General features: G+C 33.2%; 1 protein-coding gene across 1 annotated transcript in view; it reads left to right on the forward strand.

Annotated features, from left to right (window-relative positions):
* EYS (eyes shut homolog) overlaps positions 1-27,680 on the forward strand; it is a 1,660,061-nt gene that overhangs the window by 587,844 nt on the left and 1,044,537 nt on the right. The window contains 3 exon segments of the mRNA XM_065888819.1: positions 7,002-7,170; positions 8,118-8,196; positions 20,645-20,835. Coding sequence (XP_065744891.1) covers positions 7,002-7,170; positions 8,118-8,196; positions 20,645-20,835 — 439 coding nt within the window.

The following is a 27,680-nucleotide window of genomic DNA, read 5'->3' on the forward strand; positions in this document are numbered from 1 at the left end:
TTGATGATAGTTTGTTTCTCTTGTTTTTTTGAAGGCCTTATAATTTTTTATGGAACTACCTTTAAAGAACAAGATCATATGTTTCCTTAGATTATTCCTTAAAGAATGTCATGTACCAGAGGACCAAAATGGAAGCATTGTATATAATAGTCAAATTCTTTTAAGTATCGATAATAATAAAATATATTGTTATAAAATTTTCATCTTGGTTTAAAGAGGCTCTTATTCCATTATTTAATTTTGTAATTCAAAATGGTTACAAGTGGCAATTTGAATTTTCAAACTCATTGATTCCTAAGTTCATTATGTGATTATTATGTGCTTGTATTAATTTTACAAGGTCATTTGTAAATATTATCTTATTATGTAAGTTATAATCATTTTTAAAATGTTACCATTATTTGGATGTATTCAACAGGAAATAGGCAGGTTATTTGATCATTGACAACATGAAAAGATTTTTATTTGGCATTTTGTATAAAGTAAAAATAAATAGGTATAAGCTCTGTCATCAAATAACTAATAATCAGCTATGAAAGATAAGGCAATAATTCAAGCAAATATAGTTTAACTATAAATTGTTAAATGTTGGTAGCTATTTTTATTAGGAGATATCAGTGGAAATTTATTAAGTTAGAATTTTTGTAAGACCGGAATTAAAAACAGGCTTTATTTTTTATTTATTTAATATTTGTTTTTATTATTATTCTGTGAAAGAAATAAGGTAATCTGATAAATTGGGACTAAGTTAGGCTAATAGGACAATCAAGGAAAAAATATATTTAAGAGATGAGTGCCAAAGAATAGAAAAGAATCATTTATGGAAAATTTTTCTGGAAATAATATTTCCAAAACATGGGAACAGCAAATACAAAGGCCCTGAGGCAAGATGAAGTTTAATTACAATCGAGAAACAAAAAGAAGCTAAAAGGTTAGGTCAGGAGATAACCACACAAATTTACACCAGCTGGTCCCTAACTTCAAGTACGTGGATATATTCTTGAGGTGAGTTAGACATATATATCATCCAAAAAACAAAAAAAATAAAAACGTTGACTCCAAAATTACCCTGGAAATTCTGAGTGAGACTCCTTTTTTTTTTTTTTGCGGTATGCGGGCCTCTCACTGTTGTGGCCTCCCCCATTGCGGAGCACAGGCTCCGGACGCGCAGGCTCAGCGGCCATGGCGCATGGGCCCAGCAGCTCCGCGGCATGTGGGATCTTCCCGGACCGGGACACGAACCAGCGTCCCCTTCACCGGCAGGCGGACTCTCAACCACTGCGCCACCAGGGAAGCCCCTGAGTGAGACTCTTTACAAAGGCACAACAATATTAAAGATCACAGCCATAATTCTCCAAACTGCACTCTGGCCATCACTTGCAGGCATTTAATGGGGGTGTTTAACATCCTCTCTAAAATATTGGGCAGGAAGAACAAACATCCTAGCATGTCTGAACCGTGCACCTAGTGTCTCACAATTGAAAATTAGCTGGAGCTCATCCTGCTGATGGCTTTGCTGTTTATTTTTTTTTACCTTTTATTGAGTTCCATCTCTTTTAAGAACTGGGATATATTTTTTGAGGGAAGTAAACTATAGGAAAATTCAACTGACAGAGATCATACTGTACTTGACTCTTCTGTTCTTTGCTACATTTATTTGTTGAGACAAGCGTCTGTTCCTAGCCTATTTGTAATGGCTCTGTTAAATATAATGGATACACAGTAAACTGCACATACTTAAAGAGCACAATTTAAGTTCTGAAATATGCATATACCCATGGAACTGCCAAAACAATGAAGAAAAGGAACATATACACCACTTGCAAGTGTTTTTATGCCTCATTTATAAAGCACCTTTTTTTCCCTACATTCCACCCCTCCACATCCCCAAGTGACCACTGGTATGTCTTTTTTCACACACACACACACACACACACACTGTATTTTATTTTTACAAGAGATAAATAAACTGACACCAAGCATTGTAAATGGATGACCACAACAAAAGCAACAATGATTGCAATTACCAAATAGGCAGAAATGGAGACATAACAATCCAGGCAGAATTATCAGGAGTAAATATGGATATAAGAAAACATAATGTTTCATTCTAATCTAGTTTTATGAAATCAGTGGTCTTTACATCTACCTGTGCTTTAGAACCAGTTGGAAATGTTTTCTTAGTGAAGTTTGTCAGGCCTACTTCCCAGAGATTCAGAATTGGGAAGTTATAATTTTAAAGACTCCACAGGTGATTCTATTATTCAATCAGCTTTGTAAACTAGGGGACTAGAGTAGTTGACAACATCAGAGGAATGGTAATAAAGGCAAGGTTGACCCAGAGGCTAAGAAGACAACATTTATTTCAGTATGCAGTAAAGGGTCCATAAAGTACTTTGTTAGGATAACACATGTGAAATGAAAAGGATTAGGAATCAGAAAAGTCATTTTGGGAAATTTTCCAACATATAAGACTAATCAGTGGGGAGAAGTTGGGTGAAGAAGGCTTGGAGAGAAAGTAAGGGAAGGACCAGAGGTTGGAGAAGAGTTAGTTAGACAGATAGATGATACATACAGAGAGATAAAGATGTATTTATTTACATATATTATTTGTCATAATGGTGTTGGTGCATGTAAATATCTTACTGAACATGCTTCTCAATTTATATACTTTAATGGCTTATTTCTGCAAAGGATTTTTTATATCTGATGTGAAAATCTCTAATACAGAGACAGGCATTGAGGTAATCTGGTCAAGAGGGTTTTGACCCAGGCAGGGGCATGGAAAGTCCCCCAAATTACATAGGTAACCATCTACTCTGCTTAGAAAAGGAGTTGCCTATGTTATGAATGAAATTAAGAACTCTAATTTTAGAACAGCCAATTGAAAATCATCCCAAATATAAATTACTGTAGCCACAAGGCAAGCAACTGGATAGCAGGAAAGAACAATAGGTCAGGCAACAAAAATCAAAACTTTCTTGTACTATTTCTTCTCTTGACAAACAAAATCCACAATGCTCATTGTTAAGTTATTGGGAAATATCTGTTACACTATGATGGAGGTAGGCTGTGATGATACACACCAAGTCAAAGAGAACTATGGAAGGAGTCCAGAACTATGGCTGGCACAAAATAGATGCTCAATAAGTATGTGTTAGATAAATTAATGAGCAGCAGGAAGTAAGTGACATAATATAAGGCAAATCAGGCAAAGAACTGAGACAAATTTTGAACAAGCCTTTGGAAATGTCTAATAAATACTAATTATCATTTATTTTAGATTTGCTTGGATTCGTGGACACAATGTCAAAGCATTCGTATTTTAATCCCATGAAGAAGATGAATGAATGTGTCATTATAACAATAATGTATTATAAATATCATTTATTATCTTCTATGTGCCCCTAGAAATGTATATATACTTCCCATATATCTGTAAACTGTTCTATAACATAGATATTTTGATCCACAGTTTACAGATGAGAAATTTGAAGTTTTGATGTCTTGGTAATTGTTTTTATTGCATTTAATTTTGGGTTACCTTTTTACTTTTGGAACAAGATAATGCTTTTCCATTTATGGTGTTGATATAAAATTTTTATTTTTTTCGAGATCTATTAAGGTATAGTTGACAAAGAAACTTATAAGCTTTTAAAGTGCACAAGGTGATGATTTCATATATATACACATTGTGAAAGGGCTGCTCCCACATAGTTAATTAACCCATACAACACCTCGGAATTTTTATCTTTCCTTTGTGTATATGTGAGAACATTTAGGTCCTATTCTCTTGACAAATTTCAATTATACAGAACAGCACTATCAACTTAGCTACTATGTTATACATTAGATCCTCAGGCCTTATTTAACTTAGAGCTGAAAATATGTACCCTTTGGCCAACCTCTCCTTATTGCCCATACCTCCCTGGCTCTGGTTCAGGCAACCATTTTCTTCTCTTTTTCTATGAATTGTTTGTTTGTTTGTTTTGGTCCCACATACAAATGACATCATGCAGGATTTGTCTTTCTCAGTCTGACTCAGCTCACTGCTCTCAAGGTCCATTTGTGTTGTTGCAAACAGCAGTCTTTCCTTCATTCTCACAGTTGGTAATTATGTACGGGGAGCTCATTTTGAACTGAAGTTCAACACTCTCCACACCTTCATGTCTTTTTAAGTTATCACGGAAGCTTCTCTGCTTGAAGATAGAAAAAAATATAAATTTCATTAAATAATTCCCCTTGACTACACAGGCAAGACAAGCCTTTCAGACACACACCTAGGAGGAATCACCTCATTCCAGATTCTGAGTCTCACCATTGCAAGGACTGAGATTTCAAGAATTGCTTTGTTCTTGCTTGGGAAGGGGCAGAGACTTCTGAGGAAAATAAGCAAACGAAAAAAAATTTTTTTGGCCGTGTGTGCAGCTTGCAGGATCTTAGTTCCCCAACCAGGGATTGAACCTTCACTTTTGACAGTGAAAGTGCAGAGTCCCAACCACTGGACTGCCAGGGAATTCCCACAAACAAACAAAATTGACATGAAAAACAAAATATAAACACACACACACTCACAACAATGACGTATTTACTTAAAAAGATTTCACTGAATTCCATATTGAACTAGACACAAAAACCATGCCCTAATGGAGCTAAGTTTATAATGGGGAAGAAAGACAAAAAGAAAAGAAAAATGAGTAAATCTCATAGAATGCCAGAAGGAGATTGTTTGCTATGGTGATAAAATAAACGTAAAACAGGATAATGGTGATTATGGGTGAGGAAGGGGATGCAATTTTAAATAGTGTGGTCAAATAGGCCTCCTTGAGAAAACAACATTGCAATAAAGACTGAAGAAATAAAGGAGTGACTCTTGTAAATATCTAGGAAAAGAGAATTCTAGAAAAAGGAACAAAGTATTTGAGGTCAGTGCAAAGACAGTAGAATAGCCAAGGGTGAGGGTAGAATAAGATGAAGTTAAAAAGTTAAAAGGGGACCTGACTTGTATGGTGCTCAAGGACTATAGTGTTAAAAATGAAAAAAAAAAAATAATAATAAATAAATAAGTGTTTACAGGGACCAAAATGTTCAGGTCAGTCAGTCATTACATTCTTATCCTCTCTGGAGGCTACTTAGGGGGTCAAAGTATCACCACAGCTTAATTAATGAATAAAGCATCAGGTGAGAAAGTTCCTCAGGTAATGTTGGTGATGTGTTCTCCAGCTACACTGACACATGTTTGCCCTCCATGGAGATGCTTCTCCTTTCTCCAAATAGCACTGGATGCACCCTAAACAATTCTCTTTATAACTCCGCCTCTCAACCCTACTTTTGTGTTAAGTAGACCACCTCTTCTTAACTGAAATTTCCATCACTGATTTTGCCAGCATTTGTACATAGTCCTACAGAAAAACTTTTCACTTATCTTAATTGGAATAATATGTCTCTAGAAACACCTGTTATCACTTATTTAATATAACATAGCTGTATTGATAAAATTTGTCTCAGGAAAACGATAATAATCAAATGTTAAATGTGTACAAGGCCCTGGGCTAGTTGTTTAAGTACATGGTTTTAATTTTTATTCCAATAAACCTATGATATACTAATAAATGATCCTCATTTACAGTGAGAAGTTTCAATGATCGTGTCTGACTAAATATTAATATAGTCACAAATAGCTGCCATTTCCTGAGGGAGGACCATTAATTCCCATCTCATTTATGTTGGGCTTGGTCATGTGACTTGGATTGGCAAATTAATATATGTAGAAGATTTAAGAAGCAGTGTATGTACATTTTTCCTTCTTCAACAATGCCAAGTACCCTTTTCCTTCTTCAACAATGATGGCAATCACCCAGATAGAGGTTGCTCCATTAACCTGGGTCCCAGTGTGAAGATAATATAAACTGGATCTGTAGCTCACCTTTGCCATGGAATACTAGTGAGAAATAAGCCTGTGACATGGGCCACTGAGACATAGAGAAGTAGGTCCCTTTTTATTATTATTACTGCAACCTAATATAGTCTGTTATGTCTGTTTATTCCATACCCTGAACTAAATCTTGATGGTCTTTTTAAATATGGATGCAGATTTGACTAATTTACATATATTAATTTTATGGTATCATTAATATCCAAAGTTCTATATAGGTAGTGACAGTTACAGTAAAAAAAATAAGATGTAACCATTAAAAATAGAATTTTGACTTGAAAACTGATTATCTCTAAAAAGAATTTCCAAAAATATTTTTTTTTGCATTGGAAGTTTCATTTGCAATAAATCACAGACTCTCCTGGTGTGACCACTCTAAATAGCAGTCACTTAAATAGAAGTTCTGATATGGTATATAAATAAAGTTATGATGTCACCTTGTGAAACAGTTGCATATCTGCCAATCGCTCTGTCCCCAAACTTTTACCTGATATCCAAACAAATACTGAGATAGTCTTTCAAACTATTTATTTGAAATTATTTATTTGAAACTTTATTTTTTTTTGGCCTTCAAAAACACTAGGTATTTAGGCAAAGTTAGATTACATTTAGAAATCTTAGTTCATTATTGACTTATTTCATTATTCATCATTGACCCACTAAGACCAAATATAGAAAATTCAAACTTTTAACACCTGTAGATAATAAATGTTTGACTATCAAGGATCATTACCAAAAATAGTATAAATTAGTATTCACAGTGACAACTTGATGAAATTCATTACTTCACCTATATTTTTAATAAGCAACTCCTCACTCTAAAAACAAATCTTTTAAGTAGATTAAGCTTGTGCTTTGTTTTCCTCATTCACTTTAAGTTAGTCTGAGAGTTCAGAGACCTAAACATGTTTAACCTTGAAAAAATGTTCTCTTTCACTATAAGATGTCAAATTATCTTTAATGGAGGGAGTCCTGATTTCTTGGTGACATTTTCTATAATGAACAAACTTTTGAGTTTTGCATTTAAATAGCCTGTTTTTTTTTTGTCTTATCTCTTCTAATGTAGGTATCGATTGTGAATTAAATATAGACGAATGTCTATCAAAGCCCTGTCTCCGTGACGGAACTTGTATTGATGGCATAAATCATTACACCTGTGACTGCAAGAGTGGGTTTTTCAGAGCACACTGTGAAGCAAAGGCAAATAACTGCCTCTCACATCCTCTACATGACAGGTAGCTATTTTTATTCTTCTATTATTAAATCTAAGAAGGCAAATTTAACTCATGATATTTAAAACTGACTCTCAAGGAAAAGTTGATAAAGATAATTTTAATTATGTTTTTTCATAAAACAAGAGCTAAGTACAGTTAAGATGACAGAGGCTGCCCATTTAACTTAATGAAATGCACTGATACATTATCTCTGCCCTTCTTTTATTTCTGCTCATTAGCATAAAGTAATTTTCAATAAATGTGAATTAATTGGACTTTAATAATCTTAAAAGTAATGCTCACAGTAATAGTAGTAACAGGTAGGATGATGAGAGATTCTATTATTTGTTCTGTGGAGGGATAATACCACAAACTTAGTATTTAAAATGTTGCTAAATAGACCGGTTCTTTCATCCCTATTTGCAGATAAGACATTTTGTGAATCTCTTTATAGAGTTGTATAATAACTATTCTGCTCATGGATAGAATATTAGTTTATGCAAATCTAGAGTGGGGATATTTCTAGAAGATACAGGTGACAAGGAGGGAAGACTCGAAGAGGCACACAGCTGCCTTCCTCAGCACGATTTTTCTTTCCTAGTCTTGCTACAGACTTTGTAAGCCAGAGAGAGAGGATGAAGATGGGTAGTTCACTACAGTGCCGTTTGGCCCCAGCTGATTTCAGTTTCCTACATAAGCCCTAGACATACTTTTTTATCTTTTCAAGCTGTTTTTTTTTCTTCCTTTCCATTGCCATGGGGAAGATGGCAAAAATGAGAATTGATTTGTTCTTTCAGTCCAGTCACCTTGAAGGATAAGAAAGTAGAAATAAACTCTGCCCTCTATTGCTCATGGGAATGTGTTTTTTTTTTCCTGACCTGGAAAAGAAAAAAAAATTAAACAGTGAACTCTCTTGAAATTATGCTTTCATTGTCTTACTTACTTAAAAACATAATTCTGTGTTTCAGATGCATAGATTTCATTGATAAGTATCAATGTTCGTGCAGTGCAGAATGGACTAGCTCAAGATGTAAGATCAAGATTAATGTAAGTTTTATAACTTTTACTAAATTTAAATTAATTTAAAAGAAATACAAAACAGTTAGCAGATATGTGGTCCTATCAAAAAATCCATAAGACATTTGGTCCACACCAAAAGTTCCTTGATATTTGGTCCTGTCCAAAACGTTGTGAAATGGGCCAAATATGCTCTTGGACGTATCCTGTGGGAAACAAGTTATTTGCTGTAGGTCTCAGAATCACTATTTCAGCACTTACTGATTATTTAAGTGCCTCTCACCTTTCCTTTGGAATTTCTTTTTTGGAATCTTTGCTGACTCCAAACAAAACTAAAAATCATAGCTCTTTCACCTCCCCCTGCCCCATCTATTGGTATCGTAAACTTCTGCAATATGGAGTCCTCAATCAACTAAATCCTGGAAGTGACCATTATCCAAAGAGCTCAGAAGGCTTATGATTTGCCATCTGCCTCCCCCTCTCTGATCTTAGGACACACAGGTGTCTGTGGATGTGTAAGGATGAGGAGATTAAATGGATCCATACACAGGAAGGAGAAAAATAAGTACTGGATGGATGTACCAAGAGATAGGTACACATAGAGAACCTTGACATCAGCAATGCTCTCAGAATCTGTCTTCTGATCTTCAGGCATAAGACCTGGCATGATTGACACATGCTATTTTATGTGGAATGTGTCATCTGCAGAGAAGTTTTGGTTACCTGAAGTTTAAGACCATTCATAGTGGATGAGAATCTCATGTGCCTTCCTGGATAATGGGAAGTTCTTCCAGGTCCTTCCTGGTTGACAATGACATGGTAAAGGAAGGAAGCACAGGCACGAAAGACAGCCTTTGACATTGTGAGACTCTAGATATTTTATTTAAATCCTTCGTGTCTCTTTCCTTTATCAGTAAAATACAGTTCTTATACTGCAGGATCATTGTATGATGATACACATTAAATGTGGTTGATACTCAGTAAATGATGTTTTTGGAGGGAGAAACAGAATTGAACTGCAATTTTGCTAGTTACCTTCTGTGTGCTCTAGGACAAATTACTTGCAATCTGAAATCATGTTTTATCTGTTCAATGAGGGAAATCATAGGAACTACCTCTTGTGTTGTTGTGAGAATTAAATTAGATAATGAAGGTAAATCAACTAGCACATATTTTGACACATTTTTGAAAGCCTAATAATTTATTGACATTTTGTGGATTTGATTCTAGATAGTGAAAGCCACACTTGATGTGGAGAAGGAGATGTTGTAATTAATAAATTCCCGGTAGAAGATGCAGGAAGCATGTATCTTGTCTGCACTGTTGCATGTGTTGCCTGTGATAACCTCCAAAACCCTGTCTCTTGGTAGTGCAAATGTGGTATTTGTCTTCTGAATTAAATATATAAATAAAGAAATATTTTCTTTCTTATATGAATTTGTATATATTCATACCCACACACCCAGTATTATGAGAACAATTGTTTAATTCTACCTATATGCTTCTAGATGTTTTTTCATAATAATTTTATTTTAACATAAAGTTGAACCCATCATACTCCTTATTCAGTGACTTTTGGTTTCACCTAGTATATCTTAGGGACCATTTCATTATAATACATGGAGCCATGACTCAAACTTTTCAGTAGCTACAAAGTGTTCCAAATAAGTGTTGAGGAACCACACTTATTTAATGAGAGTATGAGCATGCCAGCTTCCCTAGATCCTATCAAATGAAATCATTTTTTTAAAGCGTTGACTAATTTGATGAGGAAAAAGTAGCATGTCACTATTTTGATTTATATTTCACTGGCTTATTATGAAGATTGAACACATTTCCATATGATTATTCGCCACCTGTATTTCTTTGTGTGAGCCTTGTTTACTCACAGCCTTTGACTAACAGTATTTTTCTTTTGACTTGTCTGCCTTTTTTGGGTTTTATATACTATTTAAAATTATGGATAAAATCCACTAGATTCTGCAAAATTACAAATCTTGCCTAGAGTGTGACCCTTCTTTCTTTACAAAACTTGTAAAGTTATGAGATTTTTGTATTTTTCTTTACCTTTTTCTTTATGATACTATGCTTTGCCTCTCTCTTTAGAAGGTCCTTTTATACACCAATATTTAAATTATTTTCTTATATTCTTATTTATTACAATTTTACGATTAACAACACTTTTAGTCCTTTAATCCATTGTGAATATTTTGTTATAATTGATAAAAAGAAATATAATTTTTTTGCAAAAATATAATCAATTTTCCAAGAACTTTTACCAAAGTATCTATTATTTCTGGATTGTTTTGGTATGCCTCACTTTTTTATACACTAATACCTATATATGGGTCAATTTTAGGACTATTTATTCTGTTTTTCTTTTTTTTAAATTTTATCCTGCCATCTATATTAATTATTTAGTTCAATAAAGTTTTTTTAACTGTCTTTTTACTAACACTGTAAGTACATTCCAAATGTACTTTTGGTCATTCATTCTGTAAATATTAAAAATTTATTATTTATGAAAAACCAAAATACAGTAATTATCAGATATACCCCCTGCCTCACAAGCTCCATCTGGAGATATGGATAAGGGGTATAGATATGTATCTTACTTAGCTCACCTATTTTTTGTAACTTTCTCTATGTTGCAATGCCCAGATAACAGCTTCTTTTTTGTTGTTTTTTTCTTTTAATTTCTAAATTAACTTTATTGTGGTATAATTTAAATACAACAAAATGCAACCATTTGGAATGTACAGATCAAAGAATTTTGACACATGTATACACTCATGTACCCACTACCACAATCAAGATATATAACATTCTATTATCCTAAAAGACTCTTGTGCCCCTTCCCAGTCAATATCCAGCCTGCACCCCTGATCCTAGATAATTCCTGAACTGCTTTCTATCACTATAGACTAGATTTACTTTTTCTAGAATTTCATATACATGAAATAATAAATTATGCATACTTTCATGCCTAGCTTCATCTAAGAGATTCTTCCATGTCATTGAGAATAGCAGTAATTAATTCATTTTAATTGTTGAGAAGGACTATATTGTATAATACATGATCTTGTTTATCCATTCATCAATTGATGCACATTTGCATTGCTTCCAATATGGCACTATTGTGAATAGTTGCTATGAACACTTATGAACACATTTTTTTGAACATATGTATTCATTTATCTTATACCTAACAAATGAAGAGGAAATAGGCAGTCTGCCTGAAAAAGAATTCATAATAATGATAGTAAAGATGATCCAAAATCTTGGAAATAGAATAGACAAAATGCAAGAAGCATTTAATAAGGACCTAGAAGAACTAAAGATGAAAGAAACAACAATGAACAACACAATAAATGAAATTAAAAATACTCTAGATGAGATCAATAGCAGAATAACTGAGGCAGAAGAACGGATAAGTGACCTGGAAGATAAAATAGTGGAAATAACTACTGCAGAGCAGAATAAAGAAAAAAGAATGAAAAGAATAGAAGACACTCTCAGAGACTTCTGGGACAATATTAAAGGCACCAACATTCGAATTATATGGATCGCAGAAGAAGAGAGCAAAAGAGAGGGACTGAGAAAATATTTGAAGAGATTATAGTTGAAAACTTCCTTAATATGGGAAAGGAAACAGTTAATCAATTCCAGGAAGCACAGAGAGTCCCATACAAGATAAATGCAAGGAGAAACATGCCAAGACATATATTAATAAAACTATCAAGAATTAAATAAAAGAAAACATATTAACAGCAGCAAGGGAAAAACAACAACACACAAGGGAATCCCCATAAGTTTAACAGCTGATCTTTCAGCAGAAACTCTGCAAGCCAGAAGGGACTGGCAGGACATACTGAAAGTGATGAAGGAGAAAAACCTGCAACCAAGATTACTCTAACCAGCAAGGATCTCATTCAGATTTGATGGAGAAATTAAAACCTTTACAGACAAGCAAAAGCTGAGAGTTCAGCACCACCAAACCAGCTTTACAACAACTGCTAAAGGAACTTCTCTAGGCATGAAACACAAGAGAAGGAAAAGACCTACAATAGCAAACCCAAAACAATTAAGAAAATGAGAATAGGAACATACATATCGATAATTACCTTAAATGTAAATGGACTAAATGCTCCCACCAAAAGACACAGATTAGCTGAATGGATACAAAAACAAGACCCATATATTTACTGTCTACAAGAGACCCACTTCAGACCTACAGACATATACAGACTGAAAGTAAGGGCATGGAAAAAGATATTTCGTGCAAATGGAAAACAGATAACAGCTTCTGAAGGGCATTCATGGATTGATGTTTGAGTCTGTATTTCTAGTCCAAAGAGACAAGAGCAGTGGTGAAACACAGGCAGTACTGATTGAAGAGAACTCTCACATCAATATGTATCTGAAGCTCCTGGGAAAGTGTAAAAGCAAAGTTTATGTTAGGGTTTCAGAGGGTAAAACACAAGGAAAAGTTTTTGTTGCCAACCTGATAATTTGAAGCAAGCTTAAAAATGTTAGAATTAATGCTAGAGTAAAGGAAATGCATGATTGGGTATGGAATGGATGCCATGGTTAGTGAAACATGTAGTTCAACTCTGAGTACACAGAAAAGAGAATAGAGTAATACAGAAATCAGGTATTTTCTTTTCTACTTTGTTGGGACTGAGAAGGATAAATACTCTAAGGGAGAAGTGTTTTGTTTTGAATATAAAATTATGTGTGTTAAGTACTAAAATGTTAAAAAAAAAAGATTCTAGAATAAAAAGAGTAATACATTCTCAGATGAAGAAAAACTAAGAACTAATCATGTGTAGGACTAAAGGAAGTTTTCTAAACAAAAAGGAAATGAACAAAGAAAAGAACTAAATGTGTGTGTGTATCTGTATTTCCTCAACTGTAAGCTGAAATTTATATGGGGCTTTTTATATAGTAAGAATTTTACCTTTTGTCTATCATATACATTATGTACATTTTCTCATTTTTTTGTTAATATTTAATTACAATATAGTGGTTTTTTTTTTTTTTTTTTTTTTGCAATAAGTGGGCCTCTCACTGTTGTGGCCTCTCCTGTTGTGGAGCACAGGCTCCGGATGCCCAGGCTTAGCGGCCAGGGCTCACGGGCCCAGCCGCTCCATGGCATGTGGGATCTTCCCGGACTGGGGCACGAACCCGTGTCCCCTGCATCAACAGGTGGACTCTCAACCACTGCGCCACCAGGGAAGCCCTATATAGTGGATCTTGACATTCAAAGGCTTTCTTTTTGTGTATCCAAGTGTACTGATACTTTTTCCAAAGGTTGGATGATTTGTGACACGTTTAATAGGGACTTACTTGAGTTCTTCTAGTATTTGTCTCATCTTTTTATTCATAATTAAGAGATTGGTCCATCAGTATGATTTTCAGCATAAGATTTGAGTTGGGATCTCCCACCAAATGCTCATCTATTTCCCAAATGTCATTGTAGGGAATATTTATCTCCTTTGATTGAAAACGCATGTTTAAAATAAGGGACATATCATAAATGGTAATATTTGTCACACACAGTTTCACTTTATCATTGCAGATTATTCTCCATTAATATATATAGTTCTACTTTATTCTTATTAATATTCCATTGTATGGAGGCTTCATATTTATTTAACCAGTACCCTCTTGATGAAGAGTTAAGATATCTTAAGGTTATTGCCCTTAAAAATTATGTGTTTTAGATGTAGAATTTTGACTTTTTTTTCATACTTTATTTCATGGTAGGAAATAATCATTTGTCCTTTGAAAATTCTCTTCATGCAAATTTGTATTTTTGTGGGTATATTTCCTTTTGGCTTCACAGCCTATTTCTTTCCCACTATATTTGTGTGTTTATTAGGAATCTCCTACATATTTTTCCTACATATTTTCTCTATCTATTCCATTATTTGCCATGGGCCATAAACTTTGAATCGCCAGTATAAGGACAGACTTCCATCACTACTCACGCAAGAGTGAGCCTTTCTAAATCAGAAGAGCAAAACAGGTAGGGAAGGGGGCTGCCCTTCCTTTCCCAGCCCCTCTTGACCACCAACACCAAACCCACATTCTATGCAGTGTTACAGAGTCCTTAGCAATGTTGAATCACAGAACTCTCAGTCTTTTGGACGTGTTCATGCTTGACCCCTCATTTTGCCAAGTTAGAGTACAATATACTATCATGATTATTAATATACAATTTAGATTTCTTTTGCAGCATTCTTTTCTTTACCTTAGGAAATAGGAGTGGTATTAAGTGTTAGCTTTTTTAATGGGTTTGGAACTTTACATTACCTTTAAGAAATCTTCACGTGTTTCATGAATTTGGCATCATATCTAGTTTTAGCCCTGATGTACTTTTCTTTCCTATATTGATTCATTTGTGCCTTTTCAGGAAGTTTCTAAGACAATGGTTTTGTTTTCCTGTATTTCAGTGGCCCTGTTTCCTGGAAGTACTGTCAGACACATTTTCAATGAAGAAATAAAAATTAATATTTACTGAAACAATCCCAATTTTTATATTTCATAATCTTGTTTGATTTGTTGAAATAACAGTTAAAGAGTGTATTTTCTTTTCAACAAAACATTCTATGTCTGATTAAATTGGGAATCAAACAAAATCTTCTCCCTATTAACTACTGTAGACCCATATTCAATCATGTAAGTTTTGAGAAAGAAAACAGTAAATAAAAATTATATTGGAAGTAAACATTAGGGATATTAAGTCTTTATCATATGCATTATTATATGTACACTTCCACAGCCAAGGAATCTCTTTGAGAGAAAAATCAAAGACTTGGTGGTACAATGAGCCTTAAGTTGGAATTCAGGGCAGTTAGTGTCTATGTGATTTTATTCTGTTGTCCTCTTGCTATAAGACCTTGGTGAAGTCACTCTAACACCCATTGGCTTGTCCTCATCCTTGTGAGTAAATTAAAATTGTTGAACTAGATTCTTGTTACCAATGTTTGGTTCATGAACTAGCAGCATCAGGATCACCTGGGGATTTGTTAGAAATGGAGAAACACAGGCCCCATCCCAAAGAGTTTGAATCTAAAATTTAACAAGCTATCCAGAGTATTCACATACAATTTAAGTTTTAGAAAGAGTACACTATATTGGTAAGTTTTATTCAGAGCTAGACAAAGTTCAAGAAATTCTATGAAATTTAATAGGTCTTTGCAGTGGATAAGGTAGGGCTCTAATGGGAACCATATCCTGTTTCCACTCTTCAAATAGACAGTTCCATGTTTACTTTAACATGTTTCATTTCTCTAAGATCTTATTTGAAGAAAGTATTAAAACAGCAGTTAAAAAGAAAACATATGATTCGATGAGACAAATGCTATGATAAAAATGATCTCAGATAGTAACTTTCTATACTTCAGGGAAGTTCAGAGATCTCAGGACAAAGTCTTGGATCTAAACTGTAAATAGATATATATATATATATATATATACCTCAGGATACAACACAACTGTCAGAGAGCTAACTTGCATATTTATTAGTCTAAACAGTCCACAGTGAATACATCATTGCTCTGTTATTCTTACAGTCTTGTACATTTCCTGACTTGGTGTTTTGAATACAAGTTGAGTGAATGTTGGGGTCTAGCTCAATTGTCTAGATTGCCCTGGTCTGCAACATTACTCCCAGCTTCCTCCTTTTTCTCTAAACATACCAGCCTTTTCTTTCTGTCATTTTCTGAATTAAATTTTAGTGAATTCTTCTTGGGAAGCACTTTATTATATTAGAGTATAGCAAAGTAATATAAATAATGATGAACAAAGGGAAAGGCATCTTCCTTAATTTTTGAAAGAGGAAATATCAAGAACTTTAAATGATAATTTGATTTTTCTAAAAAGAAATTGCTTTTGTATTTCCCATTAAGCCTTCTAATTAATTTAGTAAAAGATTCTTGTAAACCCTAGAGACAGAACTTTTGGCAGTCTAAAAACTATCTCTTTCTTCCCATTGGAAATATAATTCAATTAGTTTATGTAATGCTTTCTAATAAATCATTCTAAATATACCTCGCCTTAGGACTAAGAGGGAAACAGGTTTCCACGCCATTCCCTGTGGAATCCTACATCCGTAAAAATAACTGCAGTACCTGCCACAAGTCTAAGTGCCTTTGGTTGTCAGAGTTCACATCTTCAGCAAAAGTAGAATACCAGAATGGTATTCATTTATTAAAAAAAAACATACATTTAACTCTATCACTTAGGCGAATGTAAAGGATCACCATCTGGGTTGCAAGCATAACTTGAGGTTTATACTCAAGTGCACAGCCAATTTCTTATTGAAAATGACACTAATTAAACTCTGGTGATTTTGACAAACCTTTAATTTTCCATTTGATGCATGATATGAATGCAAGGGCTCCCACATTAGCCTTGTCAGTTTGAGCTTTTATTGTTATGTTAACACTTCTTAAAAGTCACTAAATGTTTAGAAGCATTAGTGTCAACTAATGATAGTTCTAGAAAATATTACTTTTCAGGGTAAAATATTAAAAAAACTATCTCATGTTTGTATAGGTAATTACCTTTGAAGATGTACTAACTTGAGAACCCACAGTGCAAATGAATCATATTTGTATATATTCACTAACAAATTCTGTGTGGACAACATATTCAGAATACATTTTTAAAGTTTTACTAATGATGTCATAAAGTTCTATAAATTATTTCTCAGAATTATAGGTGCAAATCTTTTCAGAGTTATCATTACATTGTAAGCAGGTGTCATATAATGTTCAAGGCAACATGTTCTGTGCTTTCTAGAACACCAGCAAGTATATAATATCTAAAATATGAACTTAAGAAGTATATAGTATGATTTAGTAGACATTAACTATACTGAAAAACTCACTTTCTATCCTAAGCAAGTTCCAAATGACTGAAATAGAGGTTGACAAGTCCTTTGACCTTCAGAGTGTAAAAGAAAGAACATACTATTTACTGAGCAGTTATTATGTCCCAGGAAGAGGGCTAATTGCTTTATAGTCATTATTTTATTTAATTATCATAGGAATTTTTATGAGTTAAGTGAGATTATTGTCATTTCATGCATAAACGAAGCTACAATAAATTGAATACCTTTGTTGATTGTGTAAAAGTAGGAGAAGTATACAAATATGCCAAAGATTGAAAAGGAAGAGACAGACATCATCCAGGTTCCTCTGACTCCATGACACCTCTCTGCTTCTGGGATGATAGGCATCAGAAATACTGGACATAAATTTGGATACATGCATAGGAATACTGGATAATTAAAAGATTATGATTTCATGCATGTTAAGACTTCTGGATCAAGATGGCAATATATGAGCTCTGCATTTTGCTCCTGCCACAGATGCACAGCTATGCACAGAACAATTCTTCCTCAGAGAAATCCAGAAACTAGCTGGATAACTACTACACGTCGGTAACTGAGAAAATATACACGTTGAAATGGATAGAAAAGGCTGAGATACACCCTCACCATAAACCCCAGACCTGGCATAACAACATACAAAACGAGGGGACCCCTAACTCCCAGCTTCTCCCTGAGGAGTGATTGGTTTGGACACCACAATTAGTATTCCAATTTTTTTGTGTGTGTGTGGTACACGGACTTCTCACTGTTGTGGCCTCTCCCGCTGCAGAGCATAGGCTCCGGACGCGCAGGCTCAGCGGCCATGGCTCACGGGTCCAGCCACTCCACGGCATGTGGGATATTCTTGGACCAGGACATGAACCCATGTCCCCTGCATCAGCAGGCGGACTCTCAACCACTGCGCCACCAGGGAAGTCCCAATATTCCAAAATTTTAAGTGTAAAAATACAGAACTTTTATATGCATTCAAAGTTAATTTGTTAACATCTTAAAATAGACAAAATATTTAAAAAGTGTGTTTCTATACACTAGCTACAAAGTATTAGAAGAGAAATTAAGAAAACAATCTCATTTACAATAGAATCAAAAAGAATAATATACTTAGGAATAAATTTAACCAAGTTGATGAAAGATCTGTACACTGAAAACTGTAAAATGTTGATGCAAGAAATTGAAGACACACAAAAAAATGGAAAGATATTCCCTGTTTATGGATTGGAAGAATTGGTATTGCTAAAATGTTCATATTACCCAAAGCAATCTACAGATTCTATGCAACACTTATCAAAATGCCCAAGGCATTTTTCAGAGAAATAGAACAAATAATCCTAATATCCATATGGAACCACAAAAGACCCCAAATAGACAAAGCAATCTTGAGTAGAGAGAACAAAGCTGGAAGCATCACACTTCCTGATTTCAAACTATATTACAAAGGTATAGTAATCAAAACAGTATGGTATTTACATAAAAACTGGCACATAGACCAATAGAACAGAATAGAAATCCAAGAAATAAATCCACACAAATATATTCAATTAATTTTTGGCAAAGAAGCCAAGAATATACAACGCAGAAAGGATAGTCTCTTCAATAAATGGGATTGGAAAATCTGGATAGCCATAGACAAAATAATGATGCTGGACCCCTATTTTACACCATCACAACAGTCAACTCAAAATGGATTAAAGACTTGAACATAAGACCTAAAACTGTAAAACTCCTGGAAGACATAGTGGGTAAGCTCCTTGACGTTGGTCTTGACAATCATTTTTAAAAAAAATTTGATACAAAGGCAACAAAAGCAAAAATAAATAAATGGGATGACATCAAACTAAAATGCTTCTGCACAGCAAAGGAAACCATCAGCAAAATGAAAAGGCAACCTACAGAATGGGAGAATATGTTTGTAAACCACATATTGGATAAAGGATTAATATCCAAAATATATAAGAAACTCATATAATGCAATAGCAAAAAAAAAAAAAAGAAACCCAATAACTCAATTAAATATGGGCAAAAAATGTGTTAGGCATTTCTCCAAAGAAGCCATACAAATGGCTAACAGGTATATTAAAATGTGCTCAACATCACTAATCATCACAGAAATGCAAGCCAAAACTACAATGAGCTATTGCCTCACACCTGTCAGTATGTCTATTATCAAAAAGAGAAGATAACAAATGCAGCAAGGATGTAGAGAAAAGGGAACCCTTGTGCACTGTTGGTGGGAATGTAAACTGGTACAGCCACTTTGAAAAACAGTATGGAGGTTTTTCAAGAACTTCAAATAGAACTACCATATGATCCAGCAATCGAAATCTGGGTAAATATTCAAAGGAAATGAAACTGTTATTTGAAGAGATATCTACACTCCCATGTTTGTTGCAGCATTAGGCACAATAGGCAAGGTATGAAAACAATGTTAAGTGTCCATGAATAGATGATTGGATAAAGAAAATATGGTGTCCATATATACAGTGGAATAATATTCAGCCTTAAAAAGAGAAGGAAATCCTGTCATTTGTGACAACATTGATGAAACTGGAGGACATTTGGCTAAGTGAAATAAGCCAGACTGAAAGACAGATGTACATGATATCACTTATATGTGGATTCTAAAAAAAATTCAATTAAAAAGTTGAGCTCATAGAAACAGAGAGTAGAATGGTGGTTGCCAGAGCCCTGGAGGGTTAGGGTCTTGGGGGAGGGGAGTGGGAAAAATAGGGAGAGGCTGAAAAATGGTACAAACTTTCAGTTATAAGTTGAATAAGTTCTAGGAATCTAATATATAACATGGTGAATATAATTGATAATTCTGTGCTGTATAATTAAAATTTGTAAAAGAAAAACTTGTGTTTCACTAACTCCACCCCCAACAAAAAAGTTAATATGTAAGGTGATGGATATGTTAATTACTCCATAGTGTTAATAAACTCCATAACTTCGAATCTTTTCAAAATGGTTATGTATATCAAATCATCACACTGTACACTTTAAATATATTACAGTTTTTTGATCAATTATACCTCAATAAAGCTGAAAAAATATATACCTGTTAATATTGATGAATAATAGTGATGAAAAAAGATTGTAAATGGAATAAAAACTCAGATATTATAGATGCTTTGTTTTAGAGGGACATCAATAGTGAATTGTCTGTTCTAATTATATAATCAAACCCAAGATTCCTTTGAAAGTTAATGAGACACTATTAATCATTACCCAAAGACAGCAGAGTTAAACTGGAGCTATGCCAGGCAAATGGGGTTGTATGGTGGATACTAAGGGTCAGTGAAATCCTGGTATTATGCACATAACACATAATTTAATAAAGTCTAATAAAGTTTATTTTTTTCTGAGAAATCCACAATGAAACATTTGAAAAGTATTTCTGGTGATAAAAGTTAAACATCTATTACTAGAAATAAATATTTCTGTTTTTAGAGGAAGGGAATACCTGATAAGCTTGCATATCGGTTTCTTAAAAATATTTAAACAAAAATATAATTTTAATAAGATTTCTAGTCTTAACACTAATAATCAAATTTGATTCTCTATTTCATAATTTAGGACTGCACATCCATCCCTTGTATGAATGAAGGCTTCTGTCAGAAGGCAGCCCATGGCTTTACTTGCATTTGCCCAAATGGTACATATTGTGAAGTAAATGTTAGCAGTTATACTGAGCATGATCTGAATGTGGTCCTCTGCCTTAACGGAGGGATATGTGTTGATGGACCTGGACACACTTTTTATTGCAGGTCAGTATTTATCCACAAACAACTACATATGTATTTATGAAAGCTTGTAAACATCCCTCTAATAATGCACTCTGAAATGCAGAAACTAAGTTTTAAGTAAGTTTTTGTCTTTAGAAATGCAATCCCAAATTTGAAATCAATTCTAAAGAAAAGCATTGCTTGTATATTTTACCAAATACCATGTATTCATATCAACCCCAAGTCAAACTCCCAAATTTATTCAACCCTTATTTTGTAACTTTCATATCTCCTCTCTTTCCCAGAATTGGGTTCTTATTCCCTTTCTTAAATATTACACCATATGACTGATTTACAAATAGTTCATATTTATAGCATGTTTCTTAACCAGAGATTCATTTACCTTCTAAGATCTTAACAATTATATATTTTTTATTTTAGATATATAAAAACAAATTAATCTGTTTTAAACCAATTATTATTTAAGATATCTTTTTAAAATTCCTAGATGAATTTTCATTATCTTTGTTATTTATGATTATGTAATATATATAATTGGTTGGTCATTTGAAAATTTAGTCATTATCTTTTCAATTTGTAAAATATTAATTGAACCCAGGTATGTAAAATCACCCTCACTTTACCTCTTTTCTTCTGTCAGTCTGACTTGTGAGAAGTTGAGGTTAAGTTAAAAACTGTGAGCAACTGTGTCTCTGTCAAAATATCTTAAATTACTAAAAGGTTGACCATGTGTATTTTGCAACATAAATACTCAATAGTAAAGTTTACTATTATTTCTATATTTTATCAGTTATTTCTCTTTAAGTTATTAATATAATCTGCCTTATATTCAATACTGCCACTTCCATATTTTTTTGTTCAATATCTACACTGTGTTCTTGGCCTTTTATTTATTTTAAACCCTGCTGTATCATTTTATTTGGGCTGTATTTCTAACAAGGCACACATAGATGTTAATTTCACATAAACCTAAGATTATTATCTTTCTTTTAACATATGCGCACAGTATTTACTACTATGACACAGGTTTTCTTTGTTACATATTGCCTGATGTGCCATTTTCATTACTAATGTGTGTGTGCATGTGTGTGTGTGCGTTACCTCGTATTTTGTATTTTTGAGCTTGTATTTTGATTATTTTACTCTGGCGGTTTATAAAGTATAGAAAGTAAACATATTTCTAATATCAAGGCTAATTTCAAATAATGAAATTATACAAGTGATCACTTGGCCACAGCAAGCTCCCTCCAGGTTATAACCTAATCAGCACCTGGATTAAGTCAGCAACAGTACATTGACCATTTATCCTCAGTAAATATAATGTTACAAATCAAGATTCCATTCATGGAAACCCATTATGGTAAATTGAAAAATTAGAAATAAGTGAACCTAAAGCTAAAAATGTATGTTTTTACAACATGAGTAGTATTTGTTAAATCAAGCTGTATAAAAGCTACTCTTTCATTGTTCCTTTCGGGGGATATTATCCATGGCTAGTTAGGCTGACTTGCTTAAGGTGTGAAGCTGACAGAATTTGGAATGAAGACACTTGCTTCTTCTCCTGGGCATCTCCCAGGGGCAAGTGTCAGCATTCATTATTGCTACACTGTTATTCAAATACATTTAAAAGAGTCCTCTGTTTTCAAAATTTTCACTGCTGATTCAAGCTGCATGTAATCTCCTGAAAGTCTGTGAAAGGTAAGTGCCTGGGGAGGTGCAGATTCTAGGGGACTTGCACAGTGACTGGGTGGAACCATCAGAGGTGGTTCCAGGTTAGCACAGTCTTCAGACAGTCTCTTTACAAAAGAAAACTCATACACTATGGGAAGGAGAGTTTTGAATGTTAAGTCATCAGATTTGTATGTGGGTTAAGAATTAGCTTTTGATATAGTTATTTAAACCATAATAAAATAATGATTTTTTTACTTTAATAATATATCAAATTTATTGTTTTTATCTCTATTTTGCATTCTTCAAGTTGAATTTAAAGACTCTTACTCTTAAAAATGTGATCAACTATATATATTTTTTTGTCTTCTCTATGCTCATTTTCCTTCAACGTTTATGTAAATCAGAGTTAACATCTTGGTTCTGACTGCTGGTTTATTTGTTAATCAGCTCACAAGATTTTGTTTGATTTTAATTGGGAAAATAGTTATCCAAACCTATAAATTTTCACTTTAAGAATATTTATCATGAAGTCTTTTTTGCTTTGTTTTGTTTTGCTTTTGTTTTTGATTTTTTTTGTGGTACGCAGGCCTCTCACTGCTGTGGCCTCTCCCGTTGCGGAGCACAGGCTCCGGATGCGCAGGCTCAGCGGCCATGGCTCACAGGCCCAGCCGCTCCATGGCATGTGGGATCTTCCCGGACTGGGGCACCAACCCATGTCCCCTGCACCGGCAGGCAGACTCTCAACCACTGCGCCACCAGGGAAGTCCGTGAAGTCTTTTTTTGATGTAAATTTCCTTATTAAAATATTTCAGCCCTCAATGATCTGTAGAATATTCTATACGATTGGTTCCCTAGTGATTTTAGGAGAACAAATTTTCTTCCAATTGAAATCCATGTGTGTAATTACATCTGAAAAAAAGAGTGTATTGCCATTTCAAATTTCCTGGAAAATCTGAAAATGTCGACCTAAAATATCTTATGATTTTGGCTTCACATATGAATTAGAAATTGGTGAAGTTCACACTTCTTAGAGCTTATGTTGACTGAGGATTATGCATTTGGTGCTTTATTTTGCTTTCATCTCTGTCACTGCAGAAAATACAGCAGAGAATGGCCTACTTTCAATAATATTATGTTTTATGAATGTAATTGATTCATTTCCTTCTTGGAAGCTGACATGGTTTTTAACTTCTTTAATTAAAAAAGATTTGTGAAATATTTATCCCAATGACTGGCAAGTTGAGAACTTAAAATTTAATCCCTTTCCCTTTTATCTTTGATGTTTAAGCATTTAATTGGAATATGCCATGTTATATATTTTTCATTTATTCATGTCTGGAAAGTTTTCTTGTATTATTCTTCTATTATTCTTTTGTGCATTAATACTGGTTCACTAATTCTTCTTCAGGTACTAATATTGGTTACATATTGCAAATCACAAATTTAAAACTGGTTTTCATGCATTTCACTCTTTTTTGTATCCTTTTTAAAAATTTCTGTTCAATTCTAATATTTACTTCTCAACCTCTTATCTGTCTTTCTGAATTTTTTTCTTATGAGAATATTATTTATTTTCTTCTACTTTTCAGTGCATGTGAACTCTTAAATAGGTATTTTATTCCATTGTAAATGTAATGCCCACTTAACAAACCATATTATTATTTTCTGTTTATAAAGTAATTTATTTCAAGTGTTCAATTTTTCAGTCATCATTACAGAATTTTTTAAGTTGATTCAGAGTCTCAGTTACTAACATTTGTATGCCTGCTTTATTGCTGTTATCCAGATGTCTCATAAGGCCACTTTCATATCCCAACTATAGTGGCCAGATTCTTCTTCCTTGAATCACTCCTGTGTCTACCAGACAGTTGTAAGTGAGAAGCCTGACCAGTTAAGGCCTGGAGAGGAAGCTCTGAACAGAGGTGCACCTGAGGGAGCCTATTCCACTACATGTGCCATGGTTGCTTAGACCTAGGGTGAAATTGCTGAGCATGAAGTGTGCATTTAAACATCTCCATGTTACTATTCTGATTTTAATTATTGGGCTTCTCCAGGTCCAAGGTGTGTCAGATTTCTAGTGTGTTCATCACTGATTTTTCTCATGAAGACATTTGATTATTTTAGATTATTTTGTAATTGCAACAATGATGTATAATGAGTAGCTAGTATTAATTCATCTTCCTGAAGTAGTATAGTAGTTAAATTCTGAAAGGCATAGACAGTCTTTCAATAGAAAATAAAAGAATGAAAAAAGAAAAAGGATTACTTAAACCTGAAGACAGTAAAATGAATAAGCCAGTGATATATAGCTAGTTTCCTCATTACTGTGAACAAATAATATAGGTGATAGTGCTTTGAATACTGACATAAGTAAGTTAACCATTTCAAGCAAAATAAGTTAACATTAGTTTTAGATAAACCATTACTGGGCTGTTAGGTGTGTAGTAATATTAAATGTTCAAGTAAATTCTATATCCATACTTCGGAGATCATTTCTGGAGAAATGAAAGGGCATTTCAAACATCAAAACTTATTTTTACTAATATATGTGTTAGGCAGTTCAGACTCTTCAGTGAGCAAATTTATATTGCCCAATGAAGAGATATCAAATTAACAACATGAATGTTTAAAATAGAGAAAAACGTGATTGACAACTGATGACATTTAAAAAAATTTTTGCAATTCACACACTATATTTGTTATCTAAAATAAATGAAAATATATTTTTATTCAGGAAATACAATATCTTAAGATTGCTTTTCTAGTCTTAAATGAAAATGGATGTTTCTTATTTACTTATTGAATTTTAGGGCTGAAGAAGATTATAGAGATAGATGAAGACACAAAGGCCTGAGGTTTATATTCTGTCAACTGCCTACAGTCACGATTACTAGGAAAGTACATACTAGAATCCAATGCATTACTCTTTTATTTTTATTAAAGTACTTTTTAATTTAAAATACAAAATATAAAAGATACAGTAAAAATATATGGTAAAAAAAGAAGAAACATACATAATCAGATATCATTACTATTCTCTAGATGCAGTTAGACGTCTGTTTTGTACTTTACATCTTGGTGCAAAGTTTAAAGACATTAATGACTTTGTTCAGTTTAATAATAGCTATTTTCAGAAGTCCATAAGTATTATTAACCATGTGTAACAGTTTAATAGCATTTTAATGTGTTCAAGTTTTATTAAAACATAAAAACTATGTTGAAATTACACTAAAATACAGATTAGAATCACACAGCAGGGGACTATAGAAAGAAGTAAAGACAATATACATAACTTATTTCTCTGGCACCATGTAGATTGTAAAGAATATAGCAGATAATTTATAGCAAAGCACTTAGATACAAAGTTACTTAGTTTTGTTTTTTAATATGTGAAATCCTATTGCAAGCATTTTTTCCTTTGGAGTTCTCTGCCTCTGGCATTGTAGAGCCCCCTCCATCCTACATGACTTCCCACCCTCTAGCTGCAAATGTCCCTTTACTCTGATGTTTTTTTCCAAATCCAACTCTCCTTGGTCATAACCTCCTTATTCTTGAAGTATTTCACATTCTTTCCCTTCTCATTCACCTAAGCATCATTACACTTTCTTCCATGAAGTGAGCATAATTAATTCATATCAATACTGACTGTATTATGTTAAAAGGTTGGTAAACAACGTTTAATTCCTCACATTAGTATCTTTCCTTTTACAAAAAAATCAATAACATCAGTAAAAACTAGTGAATTATTAATTATAGGACCTCAGCATCCATAACGTACTGTTAAGTGAAACATCTGAGATTAGTAAGACTTCCTGAGTCCATTTGTATTATCCTTGAGGAAGGATATTTGATACTTCTCTATATGCTTGGATAGAAAAAATCAGGGTTGAAAGCTCAGAGATGTTAGGTAACTTGTGAAGTTTACAGGGTAAGGGTATTTATTCAACAATAACCCTTTTTCAACAATCATCAATCACATTTGCTGCAAGTTAATTTGATTTATAACTTGGAATGAAATATCTGTATTTTAACAGCCACAGTTAGATGATTTTCCAGTACATAGATATTATGTTTTCAAAAATATTAGCTGAGCCATGTAATACTTTAAATTTAAACTGTTTTTAATTATCTCACTCCAAAAAAAAAAACCTTTGATCAAGAATCAAAAAATAAATTAATAAGAAAAATCCATTTATGAGAAAAATAAATTACATTATTTTGCCTTATCAAATATTGCAAGGGATTGGATAATAAGCAGGACCGACTTTCCTTAGGAAGCCTACTGTATGGACATTATATTTGATATTTTAGCACATGGCTTAAGAACGTGAAGAGACTCAGTTTTTTAAATTTGATGGTTTTGATTGCTATACATGAAATGTTTTAATACAATATAATTTTACATTAAATATATATTTTATTAATCAAATTAGTAGATGTTTCGCTATATTAAAATGTAGGATATATTTTCTTAACATTTATTTTCAATTTTATTTCACAAAATAAAATTGACTCCTTTTGATGACCCTGTGAACAATCACAACACTTATAATAACCACTAAATATTTTTCTCTGCCTGTGCTTATAGACAATCACCAGAATTTCTAATTTCCTTGGGATATTTGTTATATTATACATTAAACAATTTTTCTCCAAATGAAGTGAACTGCTAAGTCTTTAACACTTCATTACATATTTTCCAAACATTATTAATAAATCACCCTAAAATATAAATTTACTAAATACACATCATAATAAAACATTAAAGTAGAATTATATTAAAATTTACATAACCTTTGTAATTGAATTTAAACATAATGCATTGCATTTTCTTCTCTGTTTAGTGTTGTTATGATATATAATTTTCTTTGTCATTCCACAGGTAAATAAGTAAAACTCTATTATTAAACATTGAGCATATTTATTGTAGTTTACCTTTCAAAGTTTCTGGCAATAATACATAATCATATCATTACTTTTTAAAAGATAAATCTAGGTTATTTTAAACACAAAGCAATGTCAAACACACCAAATGTGTTGGTAAAAATCCAAAGAAAACTGAAGTTTTTGTGTTAGAAAATTTAAATTAGTGACAGAGAAGGCATGTTTATTCCATATGAGAGTTATGATTCTATAAAATGCACATAGAGTTTGCTCTATTTCATCAAGATTTAAATATGTGAATCTTTATTCCA

Source organism: Phocoena phocoena, chromosome 12 (genome assembly GCF_963924675.1).
Source record: "Phocoena phocoena chromosome 12, mPhoPho1.1, whole genome shotgun sequence".
Classification (NCBI taxonomy): Eukaryota; Metazoa; Chordata; class Mammalia; order Artiodactyla; family Phocoenidae; genus Phocoena; species Phocoena phocoena.